Source organism: Nicotiana attenuata, chromosome 6 (assembly GCF_001879085.1).
Source record: "Nicotiana attenuata strain UT chromosome 6, NIATTr2, whole genome shotgun sequence".
Taxonomy (NCBI): domain Eukaryota; kingdom Viridiplantae; phylum Streptophyta; class Magnoliopsida; order Solanales; family Solanaceae; genus Nicotiana; species Nicotiana attenuata.
This window is the reverse complement of record NC_031994.1, coordinates 15,370,562-15,390,287: the sequence shown is the minus strand read 5'-3', so window position 1 is coordinate 15,390,287 and position 19,726 is coordinate 15,370,562. Positions and strand designations below refer to the sequence as shown.

At 36.4% G+C, this 19,726-nt stretch overlaps 1 protein-coding gene across 1 annotated transcript; it reads right to left on the bottom strand.

Moving 5' to 3' along the window:
* LOC109226636 (G-type lectin S-receptor-like serine/threonine-protein kinase At1g11300) lies at positions 4,530-8,000 on the bottom strand. The gene is made up of 7 exons (XM_019391457.1): positions 6,618-8,000; positions 6,279-6,389; positions 6,001-6,197; positions 5,714-5,924; positions 5,354-5,591; positions 5,120-5,270; positions 4,530-4,987 (listed from the first exon to the last, which is right to left on the bottom strand). Exons 1-7 carry the CDS (start codon positions 7,894-7,896, stop codon positions 4,688-4,690), a joined length of 2,487 nt encoding a protein of 828 aa, XP_019247002.1. The 5' UTR covers positions 7,897-8,000; the 3' UTR covers positions 4,530-4,687.

Sequence of the window (19,726 nt, the reverse complement as noted above, 5' to 3'; positions counted from 1 at the left end):
GTGGAGGAGCAGTATCTTGGAAGTCTTCCAAACAAACGTGCATTGCTCGCTCTACAATGGAATCAGAGTTTATAGCTTTGGATAAAGCCGGTGAAGAAGCTGAATGGCTTCGGAATTTTTTAGAAGACATTCCGTTCTGGCCAAAACCTTTGGCTCCTATTTGCATACATTGCGATAGTGAGGCTGCAATAGGACGGGCAGGGAGCGTTATGTATAACGGAAAGTCTCGTCATATACGACGAAGACATAACACCGTTAGACAACTACTTTCTAGTGGAATTATCACTATTTATTATGTAAGATCAAAGGATAATGTGGAGGATCCGCTTACAAAAGGCTTAACTAGAGAGGGAGTTGAGAAATCATCTAAGGGAATGGGACTATGGCCGAGGACAAGTCAACATGGCGGTAACTCTACCTAGAATTTTGGATGTTCCGAGATCTAGGTTCAAGGAGCTCAAACAAAGTTGTGATTGACCGGTTCAACATTGTCAAAATAAAATCTTTGGTCCATTCTCGTGATGAAGACAATGTTCAGTAACAAGGATAGAACTTTACACGTTCTTTAATGATTACCTAAGTTTGATGAGGTATTTATCAAATAGTGTCAATCTAAAGGATTACACGTTTAGGAATCACCTATGTAATTGTGAAGTGGAAGCCGCTTCAATGAGAATTCTGTAAGGCCAATTCTCTACGCACTTATGAGACCAGGCGGTGTTCATGGCTGAAACGAACACAACAATGAGAACTAAAAGACGGTTAAGGGTTGATTGTGTGACATATGGTTGTCTAGGTATACACTAAAGTTCGACGGTTCAAACATATCAAATCTATCGATTGACCGAGTATATCCGACATATGTTCACTACGGAAAGTTCAAAGGGAAACCTACTTATCCAGATGCAATTAATCCTTACTTGCAAAATCACATAGCTTTCATCTATGATCTTCCTTGATATAGCCATTCCCATTCATGTTGGGGATTGTTGGACTTTAAGCCATTGGGCTTTAAAGTAGAAGAAGTGTGAATTGGAAATGGAGGGAAATAAAATGGAGGGAAATCGAAAATTTGAAGAAGGAAACTTTTGTCTTGAACTTTGTCCCTCATTGGTGAGGGACAACCACATTTGTGTGCTTATATATAGAATCACTTCTTAAAGCTCTTAAAAGGAGTTGAAGAGAATTAACCCTCGCGCCGTCGTCGTCGCTCGCTCGGCTTCGGCTTCGGCTTCGGGTTCGGATTCGGATTCGGATTCGGATTCGGATTTGGATTTGTCAAATGATCGATAAGATTATTTTTGGACAAAATTTATTTAATTATTCAGAGGGCCTCTCTGGCCGCGAGCCTCTCTGACCGCGGTTCTGCCGCGACCGCGGTAGAACCGCGGCAGGCAGCGTATTCTTCTGAAAAGGCACCTTTTCCAGACACCTCTTTTGATAATTGCCTATAAATTCTGAGGCAAGGCTCCATTTTCTACACACGAAAAACACTCCAGAACTTCTTTCTTTCTGAATATACTACATCCTAATTCGTAGTCTCTCTCTCTCAAATTCGTAAGTGTAATTTTGCTCCGTTCTTTGAGTTCGTTGGTATCCTGCAGTTTGTATTGCCACTGTTGCAGGAAGGTTTATTCCGTTTTATCCTGGGAGGATTTAATCCATTACCTTGGCAACGTGTGAGGGGGTTAAACTTCCTTAAGGACATACAAGAAAATTGTGGACTCGAAATATTTCTTAAACTCTTCTGTTTTTCCAGTTTCTTTTATTTTTCTAACAGTTTTTTCTGATTTTGTGTTTTAGCACAGTAGCGCTCACAAACATAAATAGAAAATAAATTTTATTTAAAAAGAAAATAATGGACTGAAGATTTATGTGCGAAGCACGTGGTGTGTGTGTGTGTGTGTCTATATATATATATATATATATATATATATATATATATATTAAAAATAGGATATATTTTTTATAAATGAAAATAAGGATAACTTGAAAATGAATGTTTATCCCGTATTGGCTATTTATTACTTTGAATTACAAAAAAGGGTTTCCAAACAAGAAAAAAAGGATTTTAGCAGAGAATAGCTTATGTAAATCTAAATCCCATCTTCACTTGATCAACAGAAAATTATGCATTTTCTACCTAAATAGACACGCACGAGTGTGTATTTATGCAGCAACTACAGTAAAAACGACATTTATTTATTGAAAAATAAATATCAAAATGAAGTTTCAAGTTATTTTGATTTATTATCTGAGAATAAGGTTTTGTACACTTGAATTTGGTGCGCAGGCATTAATTGATTTGGTATGTGTACTATGATCATATAAGTATTTTTCCTCTCTTATCTCTCTCCTCTGCTGTTAGTGATTAACGTGTTTTTTTTTAAATTGCATATGAGGTTTACAACAGTCTACCCAAATCTTATTCATTTTAAATTTATTAATCACAATTGAATTATAAGAGTGGCAGTAAATTATAGTAAGCTATCAAAAAACCTACTCCTATTATTTTTGTTTTCTAATGCAAGTAATGAAGTACAGGAGATATGAAAGACGACAAAATAATTGAACTTTTCCTAATAAACAAGTGTAGCTAGATATCACCGAACAAAAAGTCATATTCTTTTATTATGTAAGCAGATAGTGTAAAGTTACAGTATACCAAGAAAATTAAGTTTTTTCTTAAGATGCAATGAAATAATATGAAAGTTAGTTTAATTTTTGATGGACGGTAAATAGTTTCAATGTACATGAAATAGGAAAATATATATTAGAATCACATAATAGTTCCTTTATTAGTAGAATATATAATTAGTTTCAGTAAATGTATATTATTAAAAAAAAATTCTTTTTTTCACATTTACAAAAATAGTCATGTTATGAATATTATGCATAAAATTGCTTAATCACAACACCAACATACTAACCTTGTTCCTATCTAATTTCACCTCGCCAAACTAATTTTACACTACCTTCTCCTATAAATAAGACTTACAACACTTAGTGTTAATCACTCATCTCACAGTTTTTAGTTTAAAAAAATGGCCATACAATTCAACTTTCTCCTCCTCTCAAGTCTCTCATTCCTAGTTATTGCTTCTACTTTTTTTCATGTTTCCTCTGCAAAGAATGACCTGAAACATAATTTCCTTAATGGTCAGCAACCCATAAATCCAAATGACCCTAAAGTTGTGGGAATCGCAACATTTGCTGTGAATGAGCACAACAAGAAGGCTAAAAGCAATTTTCGATTTGTAAGAGTAATGGCAGGAGGAACTGATGTAACTCCTGACGGTACTGTTTATCAATTGCAAATCAGTGCTAGTGAATCAAATGTTATAACAACGGCATTCAAACAATGTTAAAGACCTTCTTTCCTTTGAATGATTATCCTTTCTTATAATTTTAGTGTACGTTCACCTAGAAATGATTATATTAGAAGCATTTATATTAAATAAACTATTTGAATTAGATTGTTTATCTTGTTCTATTGATACGTTTGGCCATATTAAAGATGGATGATAAATTTTCATTTTGGATAAATCGAATAAATTCTATTTAATATTATTCAAATTTGTTCCCCAAATGTCCCAATTGTCTATTTTGAGAGTTCCAAAATATATATCACATGGTATTTTTCTATTTGCTAATCCATCCTGTATATTGGGGAAATTGCGCAGAACTCATTCTTCCATAAATCTAGAATTAAGGGTTGTGTGACCAAAAAAAAAAAAAAGAAAAAAAGGACAATGCTGTAAGCCTATAACGGAAAATCCCACATCCACAAAATTATCACTTTTCTTGTTAGTGATATCGCCTAAAACACTGCAGATACAACCTTTTCTCCTCCTAATTTCTCATAATAGTTTTGCCCTAATGTTGATTAATCCACCAATTCACTTAGCTTCTATGATTACTAAAGTTTTCCAAATTTATTAAGAATAACACCACATGATCTCTGCAATTTTCTATAAATTAGATGAGAAAAACAGAGGTAAAAGGATTGGTCATTCATCACTGTTCCGTGCATCAGTACGTGAAAATTTTAAAGTATTTGACTGCCATTATTAGAAGTTGTTAATTCCTACATGTTGATCAACTGTTAATGGGATTTCATCAGATCTGTGATTTTTTCCTTAGTCTAGTTTCTTTCCAACGAGTTTCATAATGCTAAGGCTAAAGATTCAATATAAGAATCTTGTTTAAAAATTTATAGTAAACCGAGTTTTTTAAAAATACTTTTTTGAATAATTTGAGAATTTGTTGAAAGTGATTCTTGTTAGCAGGGTTAGATGTGAAAAATACAAAAAAAAAAAAAATGTTTTTTGCATCCCGGGGGTTTAGTAGGGTAGGTGGTGACCGAAAAAAAAAAGCCTTTTTGGAGTGAGGGAGCAGGAGAGGTTGGGTAGGGGGTTGGGGTTAGATGTGAGGGTAGGTGGAGTTTTTGGAAAATCATTTTCCTCCAATTTCAGGAAAATGTGATATCTAGGAAAATATTTTCCGAACTATTTTGTGCAACCAAACAGTGAAAAAAGGGAAAACATTTTCTGGAAAATGTTCTCTCTCATACCAAACACACCCTAGATATTACAGTTTCTGGGAAGGCATCAGAAAAGAAAAATAGCTACAGTTACAAATTTAACGAAAGAAATGATCTTTGCCTGCCTGTTGAAAACTTTACAGCCTATCGTGGTTCCACTACAGTTATGGAATCAGTATTCACAGAACCTTGGCTATTACAAGATCCTTGCTCTGAAGAACCATGTCCTCCGGTAAATGCAGGTTGCTTAGGAGTAGGTAGTTGAGCAATGCCACTAGTCAGCATTGATAGAACCGTGGAGACATTTGGCCTATCTTCTGCATATTCTTGAACACATAATAATCCAATATGTACACATCTCACAACCTCTTTTTCAAAGCTTGGATCAAATATTTTGGGGTCTACTAATTTTACAATATTGTTTTCATTCCACAACTTCCATGCCTGAAGAGCAAAGACATTGACAAACAGTGAAAAGATTGTGTTCAGAAGTTTCGTGTTTTTTCTCTTTTTTTATCATTTTGTATAACTAATCGAAGACATTAAAGCTTCATGAGTATGCAAGACTGAACTTACATATGCAAATAGAGTCAGTTCATGTTCATCGTCGTAAAAACTGGAATTCTTCCTTCCACTGACAATTTCCAATATCAACACTCCAAAGCTGTAGACATCTGATTTTTCTGAGAATCTTCCATGCATTGCATATTCAGGGGACATGTAACCACTGCATAACATATAAAAAAGAGACCCAATAACTAATCATGTCATTTCATCCATGACAAAATTAAGGAAGCAATCCGAACTTACTATGTGCCAACAACTCTTATTGTGTTGGCCTGATCTTGATTTCCTCCAAATATCCTCGCCATGCCAAAATCTGAAATTTTTGGGTTTAGGTGTTCATCCAACAGGATATTGCTTGCTTTCAGATCTCTATGAATAATTCGTAGTCTCGAGTCTCTGTGAAGGTAAAGGAGGCCTCGACCAGTTCCTTCAATAATGATGGCTCTCTTATTCCAATCAAGGAACTTTTCCTGGTGTGAACCTAACAAGGAAGAAATGTTTGATGGATTTTGTTTCCTTTAGACAGTACAACTTTTGTTTGGTTTTGGAAGTCCTTAAGTAACAATAACACGAAAAAACAATGAAAGAAAGTTGAGCACTAACCAAAAATATATGCATCTAAGCTTCTATTCGGCACGAAATCATAAACCAACATCTTTTCCCCTCTCTCTATGCAGCAGCCAAGAAGTCTAACAAGATTACGATGTTGTAGTCCAGAGATCACGACGACTTCATTCATAAACTCCTCTAGCCCCTGACTAGAAGACTGTGAAAGCCTTTTTACTGCAATTTCTTGTCCATCTTGAAATTTTCCCTGCAGACAATTGATCTAATTTATTTCATATTTTTCTCATTGTCAAAACACATAGAGCTGCATCGAGAGACATTACTTTGTAGACTGGACCAAAGCCTCCTTGCCCCAGCTTGCTAGCCGAGTGAAATTTGTCAGTTGCATTTGCTAACATGTCAAAGCTGTACAAGGTCATGTCTTCAATTTTGACTTTGTTGATGTCATCTTTAATCATGCTTTCCTTGTAATAGTTTGGAGATGCTTCTCTTAAGAATGCTTCATTTTTTCTCTTCCTTCCTGGTTCAGAATGGATATTCAGAAATCAAATGATCTACAAAGTAAAAGCTCTAGTATCAGATATCTTATATGATTAATTACCTCTGTGCTTAGTAAACAATTTCCAGAAAAGGTATCCACATAAGGTAACTGTTACTGAGACCGTTGAGACCGTGATTGCTACTACAGGGATGCGTTTCTTGTGATTTGCAGCTGCAAAACTTGTATGAGTCATAGACAGTTCTTGAGCATACCTTTTGTCCATGGAAGTTAAAGCACTCATTGAGAATTTGAGACTATTTTTATGGGAGTGTAGAAAGTATCAGGAGTTTCTTGTTTATATTTATCAAAGACTAGAAGACATTAAATTTAACACACCTTGTTGTTGCAATAACATAAGCTAAACAACTGAAAGCTTAAGGTTGAAAAGAAGTATATTACCAAGTTCAGAGTAGGCAAGGCGAATGTACAAATCGGCCGCCCCATCCGTGGAGAATTCTTGAATATCAATTAAGCTTCTATTCCAATGCATACAACCTATGCCTGTGTAGTATGAATATGCCATGCAGGAACAATTTTTCAAACAATCACTCTCACAGTTTTCTTTTGTAGCGGATACCCAAATTGCAAAATCTGGCACTCCCATTGTCTGCAGCTTCAAAAACCCATCCTGCTTGCCCTTGTCAACATCAGTTTTGTTTCTTTCACAGTCTAGTGCAGTATTTCTGATGCATTCGCCATTCCAATCTCCCTTCTCCCATTCTCCTTCATTTTTCGGCTTAAACCCTCGTATACAACTGCACATTGGAGATCTCTTTGGGTTACAGCTTCCAAATGGCCCGCACTTAGCATAAAAATCACACTCACTTCGGGGATTTGCCCATGTTACCATCCAATCCTTCTTATTTGGATCCCAAACCTTCTCTTGATAAGACCCTGTGGAATTCAAGGAATAATAGAGTATACAAGACTGATTTTGGTAGGTATAAGTTTGGTATGCGGTGTCTGCATTATCAGCTACAAGGTCAACACCAGAGTCATAAAAAGATTTCATTTCTGGTAATCCGATGTAGATCTGTTTGTTCCACGGACCACTACGCCAGTAAGGGGAGCTGTTGTTCCAAATAAAAGCCTGGGGAAGGTATTGAGGTTGAATTCCAGCTGAGAAACTTCCGATGGATGGATCATCAGGACTTCTCCATGATTTCAGGAAAGTCGTCGTGTTAGTAAACTTATTAATCCCCATTTTCATCAACGGTAAGAGAGAATCTGTAGGGTGCTGAAAACTTTCCCATAGAACTGTCTCATTTGAGCTGTCTTTCAGGACTAAGTTGCCAGTATCCAAGAGCCTGGCAGTTGAATTCCTTATAGAGTTTGAATCACTAGATGACCAAACAATCTGCTTCTGTCCATTCAAGATTACAAGATTCCCATCTTCTGATATTGTGAGTATTCCATTAGAATCATGCAAAGGCTTGTCTCTGTTAGCTACCCATACTACAGTTGGTGTTGGTGATGGTAGGTTGAACATAATACCTACATAACGATTTGCAGAATTCCCAGGGCTGAAAAATCCCAGTTTAAATCTTCTGCCGCTGGAAAATATAGTTTCCGAGTCTCTTACGGGCGCACTACTGCTAATGGTATCTGAGGCACTGGCGCTGGAAAAAACTACATAAAAACAACAAAGTAAAAGATGAAAAAACAGAGATAAGCTCATCCTATTTTCTGCCAACAGGTTCAGTCTATCATTTGAAATGTAAGAGCTGAGAACGTCAAGGATGACCCCCCTTCTTTTTACTTTTTAGCCACGAAAATAAGTTGTATTAATACTTAAAATTTATTATATATTTCTCTTCCGTTTACTTTTCAATCAGTTGTCAATTAATTGTTGGGCCTGTGTCTTAAATGATTTCTAAGTGGCCATTTTGACTTCTAACTCTACGCGTACTGTATTTCTGAGTATTTCTTGTGCATTTGATACCTGTGATTCTGTAAAAAAATTTGGGGAAGGAAGGGTGTCTGCATCCATGTACAAGCTATATACTCTATAAGATAGTGATATCAGATTTTTATTTTTCCTTCCTTTTTATTTCTCCAAAGTCCAAAATTTTTATTTTTCTCATCTCCTGTCAAATGATGAGTGATGACATCTAATTTAGAATTGGTATTCTATACTATAACGTTTTGTTACCTTGAATGGTTGAAAATATTTTTCTCTAAATGAGTGATTATGACTTGCCTCATTTATATGGTCTTGTTGTAAATATTGTTCAGGATTTGGTAGATCAGAAATTTCGGCAGTGAGCATATACAAAGCCATGGATACAATTATATCTATCTTCTGCATATTCTTGAACACATAATAGTCAAACATGTGCATATCTCAAAAGTTCCCTTTCAAATTGCTGGTCTATTATCTTGGGGTCTACCAATTTGACAAACCATGTTTTCATTCAACTAACACGCCTGAAGAGCAAAGGCATTCAGAAAACAATAGCAAATTGAGCTACGGAAAGTTGACATTTTATTCTCCAAAACTTTAAACATCTTTATTTCTGAGAAACTTCCTTCTTGCGTGTTCAGGCACCATGTTACCACTTCTGATAAAAAAAATAGACCGTGAGCCTAACTCAAACCCTAAAAGCTAGCTAATGAGATGAGGATTTCCCAAAACTATACAAGAAGACCAAGAAACCCAATCCCTGCCACGAAGTGCTGCTTGCATTCAAGTCCCTGTAAGAATTTCTCGGCCAATTCCCTCAATGATGATCTCACGTTGACTCCAATAATATGTACATTAAAAAACAGAAAGTATGAAGTTAATATTTCAAATTAAATTTCTATAGAAGATTCAATCAATTAAAGAAAGAGGTAAGCATCCAAGCTTCTTTTGGCATGTATTCATAAACCTACATTTTCTCCCTTCTCCCTATGAATCAGCCAAGGAGTCTAAAAAGGTTACAATGTTGAAGTTTGACCAGAAGACTACCGTCAAAGCCTTTTCACAGCAATTTATTTTCCATCTGGCAATTTCCCATTCCCTTGGAAACCATATCACACCAAGAATTATGATACTTGTTAACAAATTTGAGTATGAACTCTTCCCTTCTTCTTGCTTAGATATTGATTTTGTAATCAAATGGTGAAACTTATTATTTTTTTCCCTTTTTGGGAGTCCATTTTTTCCGTTGGGCGCTGAGCATGAAAGCAATTTGTATTTTGAACTCCATATTCAGATAAGGAACACCCTTCGCTAAACAAGGCTAACTTGTTAACATGTCAGAAATCCTCACAGGAAAAAGTTTTCTTTGGATTCTTAATATAACTGAGAAAACTTTGACTAAAGTCATTGTTAGGTCTGAAATAATTAGGTGTCATGCAGAAGCTAGTGAAGCAAATCTTGAATGACGATAAATCATACAATAAAAGAGAAATATAACAAAAGAGACACACACATTTAACATGGTTCAGTCAATTGACATACGTCCACGGCGGAGATAAGCAATCCACTATACAAAAGAGAGTACAATAATATTTAGAGAACAACCTCACGAAGAGGCAAACACAAGTGACACACTAACACTTGTCTCGTAAAGTTCTCCCCCTAAACATGACTCTCAAACCCCATATGGCTACATTGTGGATGCTACTGTCACGATCCAAACCGATGGGCTGTGACGGGCACCCGGTACCTTACTCAACCGTGTACCAACATGCCAAAAGAAGACGGAAGTGCCTTAACATACCTTAACCACGTTGAGTCCTTAATACCTCCCAAGAAACTCTTCAAACAACTCAATTCAATCTACCATTGCATAAGGAGATTCAAAATCAATATTGAATAAAGGCTAAGTATGCAACATAAACTTGTAGCTCATTTATATAAATTCGGGCAGCATCTCCCCTGTACAAGAGCCTCCTCCAATATCATATACCAACAACAATTACCAGAGAAATCCAACAATACATAATTATCAATAACAAGACATCATAAAACAACAACAAGTCATAACTATTTTACGACGAGCGACAAGCTCCAATTGGAATTCGTATACCCCATATCATCCCTTATAGACTTTTTACTTTAACTTAATAGTATCATTAACATGATAATGAAGTCATTCATCAATAATTCCAGCCTTATACCATATATCCATAACAAAGAAAATGATCCACAAGTCCAGTTATTCTTAATTAGCAGCTTTATTTATTAGTTCATGTCTAGTTCATCCATTTAACTTAACCAATGCCCAGATAACCTTAAGAACATGTAGGAACACAATATATTTACCTCATAGAGTAGATGCAAGTCGAAACCCATATTATATTAAGCTTACAACAGCCCAATACACCCCAATCAATTCATACCAAAAACGACGACTATTGTAGTGTCCGACACCCCGAAAATATTATAAAGAATGACTAATCCATCACTTCACCATTATGTGGTGTTTCTCTACACCATTTATCCTCCAAAAGCTCCATTAAATAGCAGAAAATACATAAAGCCCAAAAGCTACACGAAACAACCCACAAATCAGTCCATTACAAATCAAATAACTCGAACTCACAGCTTTCCATGATCGTCCCGTGAGTTCTAACTATTATGAAATGAATTAATCAACCTTAATTGATATTTAAGAACTTAAAACCAGAAATTAGGCATTTTTATTAACTTCAAAATACTTTCCAAAACTCAAACTACAAAGAAAAAGAGAGGCAATATAGCAATACTTACGTTGTGGGGATCGTTCTAGTGTTATTGCTTCTTGATTTTGTTCCTCGGGAAGATAGTATTGTTTGATACCCTTGTAGAGAGCTTAAGGGTGATGTTAGGGGTCTTATTTGGTCGTGCTCTCTGGAAATATGCAGAAAGAGACGAGATAAAGGAGATAATCTCCATTTTGTTGAAAAGTCAAAAGGTGCTACTTGGCACCATCTCATTGCCCCCTTTTCAAACACTTATATCTTTTTATCCGGATGTCGTATGAATGAACGATTAAGAGAGTTGGAAACTACATTCCAAGACCTTCAATTTGATATATAATATCTCCCAAAAAGACCATATATAGCTCACAAAGTTTATTTCTCAAAAAGCTCATTACAAGGCAAATCCTTAGTCAGTTTTTCCGCAACTTAAATCCGATTTTTCTCAAACTTTATACTTCATATCCAAACATCATATATAGTCATATCATGGCTTTAAACTCATTTAAATTATGATTAAAAAGTCTCATATTCATCTTAACTTGCGTAACACTTCGGCAAACCTTTCTTGTCCTTGTAGAAGGATTTCATCCTTTTTTAGCTTACATCAATTGACTCACGACGTACTTTCAGGTACAAAGACATGGACATTATTCCCCCCTTTTGAACATTCGTCTTCGAATGTTGAGTTATGCGCTTCTCATTCTCATACCATGTGGCTCTTATGAATACTTTAATATTGTCCTTTGTCATATAGGCAATTGTTCTATGAATACATTTAAAAACCAGGGCATTCCCCCCTTTAGTCCTATTCTCACCTCGCGAATTATGGCCAGAGTTCTTCCGATCTCGTGACTTCGACTACCTTCTATGATGTATCCTATATGACTATGTCCTTTTATGAGCGAGTCTTCTCTCATTTTATCTCCATTTTTTTTTTTTTGCAATCTCCTGGCTTCACTTTGTAAATATATATACATAACTATGACAAGACATCCCTCTGGGTATATATAGGTATACTTATGTTCTTCGCTTGGTACTTTGCTGAATGTACGACTATTGCTATATTTCATTTTATAGCCTTAGTATTATTACCGAGGTGTGCTACACAACTCTAGGTTACTTCCTCATTGCTTGTCCCATAACCTGCCGACGCAACCCTGCCACATTAGGAACGTATAATCGACCTTGATATATGAGGACTCCATCTTCTGTAATCTCAAATAGTGTCTTCTCCTTTTGGGGGTTGTATCTCTATAATGATCTAGCACATGATCTGGCATTCTTGCACTTTAGTTACTAAAGAAGAGGTTGTCATATCCTGAGTAGTAACTCCGGTACCACCTGAATCTAGTAATCAAATTCCAGATTAGCTAGCTGATGAATCTCACAAGCTATGTCATTCTTCTATGGCTGTAAATATGATAGGCTATCCATAGATCTATCACTGAGGGCGTTGACTACTACATGCGCCTTCCCTGGATGATATAAAATATAAACATCATAGTCTTTCACTAACTCCAACCATCGCTTCGGATGAAATACATTGTCACTAAGGCTCGCGTCTCATCGGGGAACATCTGAAGTGATTTTTTTGATGCACCTAGGGACGATACTATACTTCAATAACTGCATTTTCATAACATCCCAACGTATTCATCTTACGGGGGTATTCTAATACCGTGCCATCCATGAAATCCACCATTTATTTAAATCATTACTCAATCGAAGGCCCAAACGTCATTCTCTTAACTATCACAATTACACCATTATTCTACTACCAGGGCAGTATTCCATCTCTTCTTATTTCTCCTGTTCTTAGACTCCTCTGAGTTCATTCAGAGTGTACCGAGCTTTCTATAGCTCATGGAAAGCATCAGCTCTCTTGTTTTGACGGGTTTAATCCTGAGACCTTGCCTATTATTGTCACCTTCTCACTCACATTTTACCATACTTACCTTTAAATCTCACACCGTATCTTCTATCGATTTCATAACCTCCCTTATACATTGGTGGAATTTACATCCATACCTTAAAGCTCTACTATAATACCTACAAACCTGGTGCATACACAATCTGGTGAGAGCTTCGTATTAACATCTAATGACGCTGGTACTCTTCTAATTGCTTCATCGTAGAGCTTTTATAGAATATGATTGTTGTACTATCTCTCTTATACCTCAGCTATTAAAAGTGCTCTTGCTATGGTTTGAGTCACGATTTCTATAATCATCTGGGTCTAACAATTGGACTCGTGATGTAACTTTCGAGCTTCCCCTTCCTTATCAGCCTTTAATTAAGCTTAGGCTATCTTTCGATCTTCAGCTTAGGGTATTAGCTATTATATTAGCCTTTCATGGACTCTATGTAGCATCCATGATATAATCTTCTAACAATTCAAGTCTTTGTCGGTGACGTGGACCTAATTCTTTCTTTTACTTACACTAGAGTCTCCTATAGCTGTATGAATGTCATGGATATAAATCTGAAATCTTAGATGCGTTCACAACTTAACCAACTCTGGGTCATTGATTGAATAATTCCTTTCGTGCCTTCTCAGCGTTCTTTAAATCTAAGCAATCACTTTTCCTGGTTGTTATGCCACTTGTTGCGTGAATACTTGGCTTATCTTATTGCCCACCAATACTTGAATTTCCTATAACTCATATGATCTCAAATATCACTTTTGACGCCCCGTTCATTAATCACGATAGGTTCCACTTTCTTATGGAGTGTATACCATATTGTAGTGAGACTGTTGTTACAAGACCATTTCTTCTTTATATCGTCATGCTTAAGTTGAAGTCTTCTTCCTTATTTCCTCAGCTAGTCTTTCTTTGTAGTACTTAAGGAGACCTTCTGGATCTTGTAAAGTTACGATCTTGTTATACTGTATACCTGAAGGAATTTTCGATGTTCTTACTCACCTTCAAACATCCTTAGTTACATACCTTCATGCCCTTGTGCTCGCAGGGTTACTTCTAAACTTGGATTTTGATTGTCTCCTTAGTGGCACTCTCTATTATTTCTGTAACACTTATACGGTACCTTTAGTAACCCAACTCCTATCTGAATATTTCTCAAGGTTACGACATCATATCTGCGAGACTGAATTTACTAGATTAGGATTCACTACATTTATCTTGCATGATCTGCTAATTTGCTTATAACCACTTGTATAGCCATAACTTGGCTCTTCCTGAATCAACTACAAACCACTCGTTGGTCCATTCTCATATCTATATTCCGTGTAATCTCTCTTTAGTTAATTACTTTGTCTTAAGTTACCTCTCGTATTGGCTCCTTATGTATCAAGTGTTCATTTGCACTTATTTATCAATATCGCCGGGTGCGCAACCCTTACCGCTTCTCTCCGGCGTCATGGTTGCATAATATTCTAGAGTCATATCATATCTATAGGATCTGAATAGATGCTATCTCATTCCTTTCACCCTTTTACCGCATTCCTCCTTTACTATTCCATACTTACCTCTTCATCTTGCCATTTTTTCACATCTTCACTAACATCTTACTCGCCTTGCGGTAACCCCTCTATACCAGGGATAATCGAATTTATTACGCACAAGGGTGACACTTAGTGTAACTGGCACATTTAGTTCCTTAAGCTTAACTCTGCTCCACTTGCTTGCTTTAGGGAAGCATCTTCCTAAATGAACCTTAAAGGTTATTCTTTTGTTGTCCAACTATTATAAAATCTTTCAACCCCTAATTCATGCTCAGTTTATCTTGTTCATCAGCCCATACTAATTTCTACTACTCTGGGGTCTAACCTTTCCTTTTGGTAACCACATTGAAGTCACCAACTCATTTCTCGAAATAAGGATATGACTTTATGGCTTATACTCTTTTATTCCCTCAAGTCTGTCACCTCTTGTATTTTCCTTCACTTGACTATAAACTCTGTCATCATGTCATATTTTGATTTAATGTTATCACCCATATATTACATCTTACTGATGATGTTTCGTTTACTCTCTTCTTATTCTTCGGATAATCTCTTTATCTATCACTTTATTCAGAAATCTCTGACAAAATGTTCTTTCCCTTTTAGCTCCCCTTGTTTCATCTGTAACTACCCGACTTGTCATTTCAAGAATTAGCGCCCCGTCCAACAGCTTAAGACCCCAAGAAGCTTCATAATGTGCATTATGACCCGCATGTATGGTCAAGTTTGGTTTTCGTAAGATTCGGAGTTAAATTTAAAGAAAAATCAAGATCTTATTTTGAAGCTCAAATGGAAAGAGTTGATCGAAGAGTTTACTTTTGACCAAACGACCCCAAAATGGAATTTTAATGATGTCAATAGCTTCGTATGCTGATTTCGGAGTTAGACGTGTGTCCGAATTTGGATTTGGAAGTCCATAAGACAATTCAGCGCATTTTGGCGAAGTAAGAAAGTTGACAAGTTCTAATTATATGATTTTATATGTGGAAGAGCTCTATTACCATGATGTATACCGATTGGATATGATAGCAAGCGTACGAAACATATTATACGTGATATGGGGTTTAAGGAAAGTCCTAAGACTAAGCCAAGTTGGTAAATTTCATAATAGACTAAAATTTTAAGAGAATGCGCACAAGACCCTACTTTGGACAATCATATATAAATATGTATAAGGTTTTATGTGTTGAACCACCTATCAAATTAAATATCTTCAAGTCTAGTTTCTAACGCTTCAAACCGTTTGTCATTTGGATACTCCTACTAGAAGTTATGACCAAATCAACAAAAGCAGCGCAGAATTTACACTACCGCGCCGCACGATGTGCCGCCCCATGCGACACGGCTGTGTAAATTATCAGAGCACCTTCAGTTTCGTTTCTAAACACATTTTTCATTACCACACTGCCCCTTGCGACGCCCAACGCGGCGCGGTTGTACAAAAAATGGGTTTTTCTGACCCGACCCCTATTTTATATAACTCGTTTAGGGTTCATATTTGAGGGTATTTTTTGGTGTTTTAGAGAGAGGGGAGAGCGTTTTTAGAGAGAGAAAGAAGCATAAGTATTTTGGTTCATCAAAATCTTGTCCAAACCTTGAAATTCCTCAAGTTCTTCATCAAAGAGGTAAGAATTTCTTTTTCCCCAATTCTTCAATTTCGAAATCTAACTAGAAATGGGTAATTAGTAAGATGATTCATAGATGTTTGACTATTAGTTATACATGCTTGTAACAATAAGGTTATGGGAAGATAAAGGTTGGGTTAAAAATGGAAGAAATCTTCAAAACTTTAATTGAGGATTTGAAAGGCAATCCGATGTCGGAATTCGATAATTTTTATATGGTTGAACTCGTATCGGAACGAGTATTCGGATTTCGTAAGTTTTTCCGGGATTCATGACGTGGGCCCTACGGGCGATTTTGAGTTAAATTTCAGATTTTAATTCGGAAAATGTGTAAATTCATATGGAATTAGTTCCTACGATTCGTGTTGAGTATTTTGAATTATTATGACTAGATTTGAAGCTTCGGNATGTTAGTAACCTACGTAGAGAGCTAGGTAGATGTAGGTCGTATTGTCGTGCTCTCTGAAGTATGCAGAAGAGACGAGATAAAGGAGATAATCTCCATTTTGTTGAAAAGTCAAAAGGTGCTACTTGGCACCATCTCATTGCCCCCTTTTCTAAACACTTATATTTTTTTATCCGGATGTCGTATGAATGAACGATTAAGAGAGTTGGAAACTACATTCCATGACCTTCAATTTGATATATAATATGCCCCAAAAAGACCATATGTAGCTCACAAAGTTTATTTCTCAAAAAGCTCCATTACAAGGCAAATCCTTAGTCAGTTTTTCCGCAACTTAAATCCGAGTTTTCTCAAACTTTATACTTCATATCCAAACATCATATATAGTCATATCATGGCTTTAAACTCATTTAAATTATGATTAAAAAGTCTCATATTCATCTTAACTTGCGTAACACTTCGGCAAACTTTCTTGTCCTTGTAGAAGGATTTCATCCTTTTTTAGCTTACATCAATTGACTCACGACGTACTTTCAGGTACAAAGATATGGGTTGTAACAGCTACTGAATGTGAAGGGAGGATACTCAATTTATAGAAGTCCAAACATTTTCCTACAAGAAAAAGGACTAGCCAAATATGGGAGATTTATAGTTTCCTTGTACAAGAAGGAAAACCCAATTATGATAAATATATTGCACTTTCCTTCAAGAGATAGTAAAACCAAATATAGTAAGAAAATCAGCACAATTCCTAACAACCATTACNTATTGTCTCCCTTGTCGGGATGTTATTGTTTATGATATTGTCTCCCTTGCCGGGATATGGTTGTTTCCTTATTACCTTGCCGGGATTCTTTTGTGATTAGTGTTGGCAACAATATTAAATAGATCGGGTTGCACGCCGCAATAATATTAAATGGATCGGGTTGCACGCCGCAACAATATTAAATGGACCGGATTGCACGCCGCAACAATATTAAATGGATCGGGTTGCACGCCGCAACAATATTAAATGGACCGGGTTGCACGACGCAACAATATTAAATGGATCGGGTTGCACGCGGCAATAATATTAAATGGATCGGATTGCACGCCGCAACAATATTAAATGGTTTGGATCGCGTTGCACGCCAAACAATAATATATGGTTGGGATCGGGTTGGACGCCGCAACAAGAAAGAATAAAAGTAAATTTTGATTTTTATGGTGAGGGCGTGAGTAAAAGTACGAAGAGTGATGCCGTGCACTTTCTATTTGTTGTGTTTAATTGTTGTTATCAATTCAAGTGTTTTAACGGTTCAAAAATTTCCTTATTGTTGTGATCCTTTTTGTTGGAACCCGTATTGTTTTCAATACCTCGCCGCATTTATATATAACTTTCAATACTTCGAATTTCAACAATTGTTACATTTTTAACTCAATGGAATTCTCAACTAAATTTTTTTCTTAAACCGTTTGAGGTTGTACTTTACCTAAAAAGGAATTTCTACTATGTTTTGATTTATTGATTTCTCGTATTAAAGGTAATGATTTATTCGATATTGTACTTTAATTGAAAAGGGTATTTTCTTTATCAAATAATTTCTAAAAATAACTTCATCTTTTCTTGTTGGTATCCTAATTGAGTTGGAAGCTGTACTCTACTTTATGTTAAGTGAATGAGACTCCTTGAACATTCTTAATGGTATTGGGTATGACACCTATGAACTGAGTAATATGGGAATATTGTTGTACAATGTGAGACAGAAATATGTGAGCACAAGGTGCCGGGGAAATTATTGTGGTGTTATTTAATGGCACGTGAGTTGTCCATGCGATTGTGATATAAATATGGGCACGAGGTGCCTTGAAAATGTGAAAGTGGGCTGAGACCTATATTATTTATGATTTTGAAATGAGGCGTCACAAGGTGACCTTTACTCGAAAGGAAGTATATTCGAAATATATTTATTGAAAAGCATATTATCTTAGAGATTATTACTTGAAGGATTTATAGGCAAAAGATTTATATTTGAAGGACTTGATTAATTGATAGCACTTGTACTTATTATTTGTGTAGAAACATTTATGAGGTTCTTGTTGCCTGCTATTTATATCACTGGTTGATCATTGTTGCCCCCATTATTATCTGCTTCCCATTTTTTTGTACGCTATATTGCACAGCTTTATTTGGTAGCGTGATCCTAGCCTCGTCACTACTTCGCCGAGGTTAGGCTAGGCACTTACCAGCACATGGGGTCGGTTGTGCTGATACTATACTTCTGTACATTTTTTTGTACTGATCCAGGTGGATTGATAGTAGCTGTGTGGGTCATCGCGGTGGAGACTCAAGGTAAACTTGCTAAAGCGTTCGCAGGTCTCGGAGTCACCTTCATTTGTATTTACTTCCATTTGCTCCTTTGTTTCGGAGCAGTGATGTATTATTTTGTGAAATTACTCTTAGATAGGCTTGTGACTTGTACCGCCGGTTTTGGGAATTGTAAATTGTCAAGAGTTATTGAATTTTAGTTGGCAAATATCAATGATATTTCACTTTATGTTAGGCTTACCTAGTTTAGAGACTAGGTGCCATCACGACTCCTTCGGAGGGATTTTGGGTCGTGACAAGTTAGTATCAGAGCCCTAGGTTCATAGGTGCTACAAGTCATAAACGGGTTTAGTAGAGTCTTGCAGATCGGTACGGAGACGTCTGTACTTATCTTCGAGAGGCTACAAAACTGTTAGGAAATTCCCCTTCTTTCACTCCTAATAGTGCGATATTGATTCTGCTCGAAGTATATAACTTATGTTTCTTTACATCCACTCGTGTATGAAATTGCACACTCGTTAATATATATGCGCCTATGGTTTGTGTTACTAAAGAGGGGTTATAAGGGAGCCAGGGTTGCTCAATCATTGTTACCACGTGTTACCAAGATTGAAGATGCGGATGTATTGAGAGATCACTCAGTTGTGCAAATGGAGGTGCAACAGGTTTTGATATGTGGTTGATAAGTATGATCTTAAGAAGGTTTAGTTAGTTGCCTAATCATGACAGGTGGATGTAGATCTAAAAATAGTTGGTCGTGTTAGAGATTATGTGTTTCGTATGGGATTTCTATTTAGCGAATAGTATTTACTAGCAAGCCGAGACACTGGAGGAGTGAGTTAACTATCAGGAGGATGACAAGTGCCAAGTAAATGGCTTGAGGTGTCTCATGATTGGTATCATACGAGCGGTGAAGGTTAGTATTGTGGATCGTCGGGAATGTGTCTTATGATTTCGCACCAAGTAAGGGAAGTCCGCTATCAACGTTGAAATTACGGGGTCATGTGTTATACCAATTTTGGCCTGAGATGTATT